Genomic DNA, 11,278 nt, shown 5'->3' on the forward strand with positions numbered 1-11,278 from the left:
ACCCATAGCTGTTATGGTGGATTAAGTTTCCACACAGTGCGATCTTCTGTCATGTTACCAAAGAGCAGGAAATTTAATTTCTTTAACAAAAAAATGCTTTAGTGCTTAATGCTTTAGGCTTACACCAGAATTAGAAACATGGAAACATTTCACTTAGAGCAATGCTTTTACTTGAAAAAAAACTATGCATTCTTGAAAAATGTTCAGCATTAATCTACCTTTTTGGTCCAGCTGACAGTTCCCACATTAAAAAAAACATCCAGGATTGTCACTATACAGGCTTATCCTTTCATCTGTAAGTCCAGTCGACCTTAGGTCTTTTCCTTTTCCCTTTTGTTTTCTGTCTTTAAGACATTGGCTTCCTCTCTCCCCTCACATGCTCTTCTCTGCTTAAATGCTTCCTCACAATACAACTTGCAAGTCTCCCTCCCTCTATTACTTAGTCCAAGTCCCCCCCCCCACCTCTTTTCTCTTCTCTATTCATGCCTGGCTGTTTCTCATCTTTCACTGCAACGCAACACACACACACACACACACACACACACACACACACGTCCTCAGGAGTTGACTCACACAAGATGGTCCTTAGAAGCACCCAACATTTTTACAACAATGTCCTGATTGTACTCTGAAGCTCTCATTTTACACCAAACAGGTCAGTCGCTGCTGACACCAACTACCAGACTGTTAACTCTGCTTGTGACTAACAAAGATTTCTGACCTCAAAGGAGAGCTTGCATGCTTATGGGTCAGAGAAAATACTTCTACTTTCATTGTCACATTCCTTAAAATCTGCCTATATATTCTGTTTCATTCTATTCATTGTACCCCTTGATTCGAAATGCCAGGCGACTGAAAATGTCCTCATTGAGCGCTCACTAGTGGGAGGGATGGATGTGGGAGGACAACAGCACAGTCAGAAAGGAGCCTGTATTGAGCGGTTTGTTCAAGGGAGTATTATTACACTGAGAGAGCTCAAATGAAATGGCTGTAAACAAACCCCTGTTGCCCAAGTAACAAGTGAATGTCTCTCTGTCCAAAATCTCAGCTACTGCTGAGCAGACACACCAGGGTGGCACAGTGGTGGTAGGACAGATCATCTGGATACCAGCGTGGGTTAACCAGCAACAATGTGTCCTTTTCAGATATTTTTTGTCACTTGTGATGACAGCATCAGCTAGGAGTCTGACATTTAAATAAATATACCTATTGTCTGAATTTTCAATTGTCTGTCTGTCTGTGTGGGGTTGTCTTAGTGTTCATATCCTACACGTGTTAAAAGCCTAAAAAAAATGTTCAAAGGCTCCTTTTGTTACCTGGACAACTGCTTTCCAACCAGACTGACAGAGGGAAGAAATAATAGATGAAGTGAAGGGCAAGTACTAGAAACTGAGCAGGCGTCACTAAGGAGACATAAGCACCAGACAGATTTACAAGAAATTCATGAGAAGAGTGGAAGACGAGACATTTCAACCTAAAAAGCAGTAAATAATAAATGTTGTTGATTGTATATTCCATATACAAGTAAATTAGAAAAGGTAGAATGACACCCTTTATTGTGTACAAAAAAGAAAGTAAGATGGTTTGACTGCCACAAAATCAAAACCTTCACAGTTCAAAGCAAGTCCCCATTTGCCTTGGGTCCACTGAAGGGTAAAACCATAACAATAAAAAAGACAAACAGTTTTTTTATCTAAAACACATAAAAAAGACAAAGCTTGGCCTTTGTCATAAAATTAAATTATTAAGCATTAGATCCTCTGAAGTGTTGTTCTTCCACATCACCAGGCTTACTTCTGCCTCCAATGCGTCTGAAAAACGATATGAACCCAGAGGTGCTCACTTGACCCTCTACATGATTCCGTGTCTTCCTGCCAAGCAATGAATAGACTCCGGTTCCTTCTTCTCTCATGTTTTCTGTCCTGGATCCATAGGAGTATGACGCATGAGACATGCTTCTCTGAAACAAGTCTACCAGCCGGAAGCCAGATGCTGGAGATCGCCTGGTTTCATCCATGGAAACGGTCCTGAGGATTGGACCCTGTGAGACAGCTCTCTGACTGGGGCACTCAGGAAGAGATGCAGAACCCCCAGATGGAGATGTTAGACTGTCCCGATTGGAGGAATTGGGGAGAAAAATGCCTTCGTCACTCTCCCAGACTCCATCATCAAGGTCATCGTCACCTGGCGTTGAGGATAGCCTGCGTTGGTGTGATTGTCTGTGTCGGTGGGAGTTGTTTCTTTGGGAGCAAGTAAGAGGGCTCAGGATAGTCCATGGGGAGCCCACATCCCCATTGTTGGCAAAGAAGTAGTCTCTGGTTCTAGGCCGAGGGGAGCTTGGGGTAGCTGGTGTGTCTTGTGCTCTCTCCAACGGACGAGAAGCGCCTGAAACTCTGTCCTGATCGAGGATGCTTTTGTCGTTTTGGTAGTGAAGCACCTTTTGAGTTCTGTCACGCATCTTCTCAGCTTCTTTGTTTTCTAGTTCTGCTTTTTCCCCATCCTCTTTCTGCAGTTTGGGTTGTTTCTTCCTCTCTTGTCTAGTATGGGGCATAGCCTTAGTTTTTTCTACTGATGGAACCGCCTGAGAGCTGCGCTCAGATGGGGATCCTTGGATAGGGGGCAGTATGTTCTTCCTGCATCTGGATAGTCCTTCTGGAACAGTGGAGAGAATGCTGTGTAAAGCGGACTCCAAGCTTGAGGAGTCCCGAGTAGACTTCGGTCCTGAGCAAGACACTGTGGGGCGGCGTTTGACTGCCACACTCTCCTTCTGCTTGTGCCTCTGCTCTGCTGCCTCTCGCTCTCGGTTCTCCTACAGCCGTGTCAAGGTAGAATATATTCAAGTAAGATACAACACAGTGCAAACTAATGACACAAGGAGACAGCTCAACATTAGACCATTAAATGTTCCTTTAAAGTGCCCCTAAATACAAAGCAATAGTATACTTTTCCCCCTGTGATGCAGTTTATTACACAGCACATTTAAGTATTATTGTAAATTCTTTCTATTTTTACCTGTACAGCTGTGTCAAACCGCTTGCAAAACGAATGAAAGATGGAGCAGCACTCCTCCAGTTTAAAGGTAGCTGGGTCTTCACAGAAGTACTCAGCGACAGCATCGCTCAGAGCCTTTAGCACCTGAAGAGAGGACTCCACATCAGCCAGCTTGGCCTCAGCCCTCTGAGAAATGAAAACATAAAAGCCGGGTATAAAGCAGAGGGATCCAGTCTGTAGACTGACACAAGCTCAGTTTGTGATTTTGCTAATACATCTTGGTGCTTTTGCATGATAAAAAGGTAAAAGAATGAGGGGAAACATTACCAGGAAAAATGTCTCCATTTGTTGTAAGAGGCCAGGCTGTTTGCTGCTGAACAATTTCACTTCCTTGACCTTCTTGGCTTCCCTCTCAAAGTCTGCGATGACCTCCTCTTTGCAAATTCTGTGTTGGCAAGCAACATTTACACATTGACATGACGTATTCCAGGTAATACAAAATTGTGCATCAAACCAACCAGATTCAATATCAGATTAACACCAATATAACAACATTTAAAACTACTGTTGGTGAACAAACCACGTTCAGTTAAAAGACCAGTATGTAGGATTTAGCGCGATCTATTGGCAGAAATGGAATATAATATTCCTAATTGTTTTCAGTGTATGTGTATAATAACCTGAAACTAAGAATCCTGTTTTTGTTAGCTTAGAATGAGCCCTTCATATCTACATAGGGAGCAAGTCCTCTTCCACAGAGCCCGCCGTGTTGCACCGCCATGTTTCTACAGCAGCCCAGAACAGACACACTAAACACTGGCTCTAGAGAGGGCCTTTCGTGTTTTTACATTTCCTGAAGGCCACGGTACACTTCTAAAAGGGAGGGGTGAGGGAAGGGGTATTCAGTTGGTTGCAATCTGCACCCTCACCGCTAGATGTCACTAAATCCTACACACTGGTCCTTTAAATCAGTGGTTCCCAACCTGGGGTCCGGGCACCCCTCAGGGGGGCGGCAAAGATCACAGGGGGTGCGCAAGTCTTTATCTGGTTTGAGGTTGAGGTAAAAAAAAATATTTGCACATGTTAAACAAATTATGATAATACACTAGAATATATATAATGTATACAAAAGTCTGTATAAAAACTATATATTTTTGTTCTCGCTTAAAATTGTAGGCAGGCTACTTAGTAGGCCAAACCTCCGGGACCTCTTAACCTGTGACCCTTGCTGTCATCAGGTCAGCTGCTAGCTGCTATCATCCTCGTTTTTCTTGCCGCCACGGCATCACTATTTTATGAATGAAACATGGTGGAGAAATCAGCTTTTCTTAGACATAAGTAGGGGGGGCGCCAAGGAAAAAAGGTCGGGAACCACTGCTTTAAATCACCAAATACATTGTCAGATAGCCACCTTGATCCCATCCCAATGTGTTCAAGCTGGGTGTGAAAAGTCAGCAACTCAGCATCGATGTCCTCTGCCTGCTAAAAGGTAAAGGAGGGAAAGCAATAGTGAGTAAGAGATGGGCAGGAGAATAAATCAGTTAGATAACCGTTTAGGGACAAATCATGATTGAAGGGTTTTTAATGATTTCACAGACATTTTCTTCATCTCTCCCTCATCCCAGAGCTCCTCCTTACCTTGGCAACATAGTGCATGAGGTCCATGCCAGGCTTGTTGGCTTTGGTGTCTGCCAGCTTGAGTAGAGAGGTCATCCTGAAGCCAATGGCATTGGCACTGTAACCACCCTGAATAATAAATTATTTGAATGGTCCATTCATCAGTCTAATAAATGCCGAGTAAACAGCACAAAGGGCAGCTCACATGCATCAGATAGAATATATTAAACAATAAGTAATAAAAACATAATTCTTAAAAAGAAAAATACCAACAGCGTTCATGTAATTCCCGGCTTTTAATACCAGCCGAATGACCGAGTGGAGGTTATCACAGTCCAACAGCTCTAAGGGGAGAGAAGAAAAATAATCTTAATATCTTAACACATATTGAAGTTGGAATTGTTAGCAGCTTTGGTGTATGCATGTGACATGTTACCATTAGCTGCTTTGGTCATGACAGCAACAGAGTTCTTCACCTCCTCCATAAGAGGAAAAAATTCCTCCCTCAGCACCATAGTTTTCAGGCGTTCCTCGTAGCTAAAGGCAAGACATACCAACACAATTTCTAATTACAGCATTATCAGTTTTATTACAAGAGATATATGGATGAGGCAAAGTTTTCAACAAATCACCAAATATAATAGCATAGGTTTCCTCAATGAACACACATTTGTATGTGTTGTATGTAAAGTCGTGGTGCATAAGTGATAGAATTATTAAAAAATAAAAATAAAAAGCATAAAAAGCATTTTAGCAAAGATTGTTTTCTCTCTCTCTCTCTTAAGCAAATTCATTCATTAGTTTGCTTAACATTTCTTTAACTGACATGCAAACAAAGATTTAATAAATGTTTGAGTTACCCCAAAACATTTTTTAAAAGCTTTTTGGAAGACTCCAGACTCACCCCGTCACTTTGACCAGCTGCACCATAAACAGGTCAGCCTCAGGTAACAGAGAGAGGTTCCCACTGAACGACAGCAGCTGCTTCACCTGAGCACACAAACAAGACGGATTCAACAAACGGTGATGATATTTTTGTTATCATTCGCTCTTAAAAAAATTAAGATTAAAATTGGAGAAAATAAGGGAATTGGTGTGCACAAGTATCATGTAGTTATCAGGTCAGATAGGTTGACCAATCTAAAGAATTCGCAGTAATGGACATACATACTTCCAAAATGATCGCAAACAGTTTGTTTTTTTTAATAATGAAGGTACATTAGCACATTTAGGCCAATATTTGTACTCTTTCAGTTAGAGAAAATTGTAATATCTAAATATAACTCAGGAGGATACCTTGACTTACTGTAGTTTTTATGTCAAGACACTTAAATCTTCATTAGGATTATTTTATGCATATAAGTGGAAAGATGAGAAAAGACGAGTGACGCTGTTGTTACCTCACTTTCTTCTGGCAGCAGTTTACAAAGCTCTTTTAGTTTGCCTGTTCCAAATCTGAGCCAGTTCCCTTGACAAATGTCCTGCACCACCTCTGTCATTGGCCTGCAGAGGGAGACAAAAGACAACAGTAATGAAAAGGTGCTTGTGTCCTGCCACAATCAACAGGGCTTATCAAACATGATTGGTCCTGCTAATCAAACAAATTACAGAAACATGAAAAATGACTTGAGACAGTTTATCCATCACATGAGCATTATGCCTTGCTTTATTTGTTTCTATGTTATGTTGCTGTTTGTGGACATTGCCGTTGCAGACTACTGGCTGATTTGAGTAAGCCCCCAAGGCGTTACATTGAAGTGGTGGGAAACCCCAGTGCACCAGTCAATACGTCACACTTTACATCAAAAGAAGTTTGCGCTGGTATTTTTTACAATGATGTAGCAAATGCCTTCAGCATCATCAAGTGCACTTGTCACCAACAAATGGAAGCAGATGGAATTTGAATTTGACTAACATGCTAAAGCCGACCTGATTACAGTACCTAGCTGTTGACACACATTGAGAGTGCATTTGGTATTCACAGTGAGAGCTGAGTGAACCTTGGACTAAAAGTGACATCATATTGATGAGGTTCAGACACAGAAACTGGCTCCAGTGCTGAAGAGACTACATCAACTGTTTACATGTTTAAGCAATGTAATGTAGGCTAACTATACTTTGTAGTATTACAATTTTGATGTCAAAAACAGGGTGGGTTTAAACAATTTGAACATCAAAAAAGCACAATGGTTTTTGAGGTAAATGCATACATTGTAATACATACATTATTTATCAAGGGGATCTAAATATGGTTTTAAAATTGCATGCATGACTAAAACTGCAATTTACACAGTATTTAAAAAATGTGTATACGACCATTATCATGAAAATCATGATAAAAAATGTCATCATATTATATTATTTGCTAGGCTGATATAAATGCATTTACATGCGAGAAATAGCATTCAATTTGTAATTTATTTTCTACTCAAGAACCTCTGGATTAATTCTCAAACCGATCCTTCATACTTGCATACAATACATAGTGCAAGCAATAGTATTGCTCAAATTTACTTGTCACAGTTCGTTTACAACAATTCACAAAATCTCTCTGTATTTACCACATTCAAAATCATTGGACTCTGGGTACCTGACCCCCTAATTTTAAACGATCCAGCCATAACCTAAGAGACAAAACTCAGGAGGCAAAAGTGAGGTGTAAAGGAAACACTTGCCCATCACTGAGCCGAGGGCCCCAACGAGCAATTGACACAATTGACCGTGTTATTAGGTAAGCAGGGGCTCAACAAGCAATCGTGTCCCTGTTGCCTCACTAGGAACTGTATTTAAGGAAACAATTACATGAAAAGAATTACATAAGCAGCTACATTACACTGGAAATTCAACATGGATGCTGGGTGTATCCTCTCTTTCCGTCCTCTCTGTTCAGCCTCACCCACTGGGTCAGCACTTTGTTTTCCTCTCATTTAAGTATTAATATAGTGAGTCATAATTGTTCTCTATGTACTGAACGCTCTTAAATTATGTTTAAAAAGGCATTTCCATTTATTTGAATATTGTCCGCTCAGATAGAGAGCCAGCTGGTTGGGTAATGATTAGCAAAGTGGAAGTGACTAGTGTGTCAAGAGCGGTTGTTCTGACTCTATGTTTGGCATGACAGCACCCTGCTCTGACCACTGCTTGGTTCTCGTTGCGTTTGCATTTCGTGGGTTCATTCAGTAAATCATAAAAATGTTCTTCTTTGAGACACTCAATCTCACCCATATCATTCTTTTATAGATTGTACTTCAGCAATCCTTACCTCTTGAAATGTCTCAGGAAGATCCCAATATTCATACTCTTTTTAGAGTCAAGGATTGTGACCTAAAGAGAAAATAAACATAAATCATTCATTTAAAAAGGCTTCGCCACTGTATTCAGATGAGAAGACAAATCTATACTTAACATTATATTTCACATTATCTTTGAGGAAGCAAAAACACTTCCAAACATGGTTTAACCTCAGCAGTTCCTCATTGACAAGGTTAGTGTTGAACTTTTAAAAAGTAGTTCCTATTTGTATGTTCATTACTTCCCTAGTTTGTGCATTCTGTGTGAATTTATGTGCCTATAAAAACTTAGGATGGTTAGCATCACTTACTGAAAATCAACCTTTGTTTTGTCTAACAAAATTTCAAATATGGTCTGAGTGCAACCCTAGCTATTTACCTGAGGCTCCTGTGAATAGAGGCCCATGCCATCACTGGTCAGACCCATGACCCTTGAGTTGCGCAGCGAAGCCTGTTTGTCTCCATGACTGAACAACTCCTCCATGCTCCGGATATCCAGCACGAGGTCCCTCTGAGGCCGTTTAGACGTCCAGACATTCTGTTTTCCCAGGACACGCTGGCTGGGGATGGTGTCCCAGTTCAACTTTTTCATGGAACGTCGCTGGACCGTACGAGAGTCAAAAGGAGGGGGAGGAGGGGGAAGAGGAGGTGGTGGTGGTGGTGGTACAGCCATAACACACATGGGGGGAGGCACAGGAGAAGATGACTGGTAATCTGAATCTTCCTGAGCATCCGTTGAAAGAGGAGAGTTTTGAGAGGAAAAGTTGGGAGTAGAGGCAGATTTTAAAATCAGCACTCCCTCCATCTGTATCAGTCAAGTCCAAAGATGATGGAAGGAGGAATTATCCTGCCGTTAGCCACTCAGATCTGAGGACATACAGAAATATAAATCCATAAGAATGGCAGTATTTTAGACAAAAAAAATTGGATTACTTTGGAACATAAAACTAAGTGACACTAAAGTAACAAGATACAGATCATATTTCTGAAACTGCTCCTTTGCTGACAGGCTGCCCAAAGCCTATAACATTTTAGCAAAATGTTAAAAAATCCATCAATTTAAGTATTTAATTTAGTTAAGAGTATTTTTTTTCAGTTATTTGGAGTGAAATGTGAAATGGTTAACCTATATCCAAAGACACTGTAGTTTGTCAACATCGTGCCATCACCTCCTCAATCACAAAAATACATTTTCATTAATTGTTTACCTTCTACTTATCTTCCTTGAAGTATACAATAACATTTAGTCCATGAATATTTTCTCCCTCAGTTATGGTTCTCAATATGCAAATATTACATGAAACATTATTGAGAAAATCTCACTTGAATGCTTACTTCTTCCCAGCAAAGGTAAACGCCTCACATAACTTCTACAGCAGATTCGGCATATGCCATCCATTAAGCAATATGTTCACATATAAACTTTACTTTACATTTGGTTCTACGCCGGGTTTGCTGCCCATATCCGCTGCTTATGTCAAAGGGAGGGAAGCTGTTGAAAATAAGAGGCGAACCAACTAGAATGAATTAAATAATACTGAAACAGATCCTATTTGGTGGGATATTTGTATGCCGAATATAAAAGTTGACACAAGCGACTCCAAAAGTGTTGTTAAAACATGTCTGTGTGTTGTCAACAAACAAGGCATCATTAATTTGACAATTTCTTAACAGTTTCGCTGTCGGTTCTTTGCATACAATGAAGGGCTCACATCCTCACAGAACACGTTCCTAACTTAACAAATCATCCACCATAAACAATAAAACCTACGGTGGCGCTTTAATGAAACTTTGAACTTCCACCAAAGAACCGTTAGAGATGTTTTTTTTACTCACCGTGCTTTTAAAACGTAGCTGTCAAATAAATCCTCACTCTGATCTTGCCTCGTGCTCATGCAGAGAGTAGCCTCCTACAGTCAGTCTGTCTCAGTCTCAAGCAGCAGTCGCAGGTGCAGCGCGCGCCTCCACCAATCACATTCAGGTTCGTTTCCAGGTACGGGAACGCCCTTTTCGGGAGAGGTAAGTGAAATGATGGGTAATCGCTTTCACTTGGTGATCAACAAGGGTCAAACCGCTTCTAATATTAACAAAATATAATTATATATAAATATTACATTAATACAAATTAATATAATGTAGTATATAACATGCTCTACATACATTTTTTTTAACTGACTAAAGTATGAGTATCCTAATACTAGTACTTTTTTGCTATAAAAAAAAAAGCCAGAGTAAAAAGTAGTCATAGATGTAAAATTTAACAGCACACCTGCACAATAAACAAAATAGTGTTACCCTAAAATTGAAACTATAATAAAAGGGGACTTTTAAGGTTCCAGTTGCATCAATAATCACAGGATAATTTAATTACATGATAGAAAAGTGATAAATGATGATTGATCAATATAACTTCATAAATAGTCCACCTGTGTATGATTTTATTCACAAGATTAAAGTTTCCTTTAACTGAATCCAGACAATTGCTTCTGTTTGCATGCAACAGAAAGAACACTGGGCCACAGTGAAATATAAATGAAACTATTAAAGAGCAAACAGAAAATACAGCCAGAGGATTTGAAAATGTGTACTTTTAATTTAGTTCCCTTCGGGTAGGGTGGGACTTTTCAGGTCTGAATGAGGAATGAAGGCAGAGTATCACACCAATCCATGAAACAACTTCATTTATCATCTTAAATATCATTATGTGCAATTGTTCATACAGTACAATACACCAGCTCAGCCTAGAAAATATTTGTACACAAATAAAATATCTTATTTAATAAATCTTGGTTCTCTCTCGGCAAAGATCTTAAAGACTGCTAGTAAGACTGACTTTAAATGCACGTCACACTTTCTTCAATTTACTGGTGGTTTCACAACTATGGAACAAAAGAAATCCTATTGCCATTCATTTTGGTGATGTGGTTAGGAATTACAAAGGGGCAGGTTTGGAAAAGAGGAGTCACATTTTGTTAATATTGCTGTGTGACGGTCAAACAGACCAGGAGCTGGCCAGTGAAACTGTGATTTTAGCCGTAAGTGTGGCCAAGGTCTTTCTCAGCCAGAATAAAATACACCCATTTGACACACTGACACATACGATTTCAGAAAACACAAGTCAAACAAACCATAGAATCAATTTTTGATACCTGCTTTTCATCCAAAAATCCAATCCACTTCCTTTCACAATTCTCCTCAAGAGTGCAGCATTAAAAGGAAACATTTTGAATTCTGCTTCAGCCAGTTTCAAAATTTAAACCAACAACCATAAGCATGGTGTTATGCTAGTTCATGCAAGGCCAAGAGTAGAGCATCAGTGCATTCACACATATCTGCACCTGTACTTGGGATCGCTGCCTGCCATGCAAATACAGAGGAGA

General features: G+C 40.0%; 1 protein-coding gene across 2 annotated transcripts; it reads right to left on the reverse strand.

Annotated features, from left to right (window-relative positions):
* Positions 1 to 1,539: 1,539 nt before the first annotated feature.
* On the reverse strand, positions 1,540 to 9,856 carry fhdc3 (FH2 domain containing 3). Of its 2 annotated transcripts, none has more exons than XM_078266556.1 (12): positions 9,735 to 9,856; positions 8,278 to 8,765; positions 7,871 to 7,932; positions 6,009 to 6,111; positions 5,513 to 5,598; positions 5,045 to 5,145; positions 4,882 to 4,952; positions 4,630 to 4,737; positions 4,403 to 4,470; positions 3,319 to 3,436; positions 3,013 to 3,177; positions 1,540 to 2,809 (listed from the first exon to the last, which is right to left on the reverse strand). In XM_078266556.1, exons 2-12 carry the CDS (start codon positions 8,701 to 8,703, stop codon positions 1,745 to 1,747), a joined length of 2,373 nt encoding a protein of 790 aa, XP_078122682.1. In that variant the 5' UTR covers positions 8,704 to 8,765; positions 9,735 to 9,856; the 3' UTR covers positions 1,540 to 1,744. The 2 variants fall into 2 exon arrangements, with proteins under 2 accessions (XP_078122682.1, XP_078122681.1); XM_078266555.1 differs by having other exon boundaries at positions 4,403 to 4,473; positions 9,735 to 9,855.
* Between the last annotated feature and the right edge of the window lie 1,422 nt (positions 9,857 to 11,278).

The sequence above is a fragment of the Sander vitreus genome, chromosome 13, assembly GCF_031162955.1.
Source record: "Sander vitreus isolate 19-12246 chromosome 13, sanVit1, whole genome shotgun sequence".
NCBI classification, from domain to species: Eukaryota; Metazoa; Chordata; class Actinopteri; order Perciformes; family Percidae; genus Sander; species Sander vitreus.

Bases quoted from the DNA above. Each gene is read 5' to 3' on its own strand.
- fhdc3 (XM_078266555.1), bottom strand. From the start codon at position 8,703: ATGGAGGGAGTGCTGATTTTAAAATCTGCCTCTACTCCCAACTTTTCC. The intron at 4,953-5,044 runs GTAACATGTCAC...CTCTCCCCTTAG, and splicing joins CATGACCAAAGCAGCTAATG to AGCTGTTGGACTGTGATAAC. The intron at 4,474-4,629 runs GTAAGGAGGAGC...TTTACCTTTTAG, and splicing joins TCATGCACTATGTTGCCAAG to CAGGCAGAGGACATCGATGC.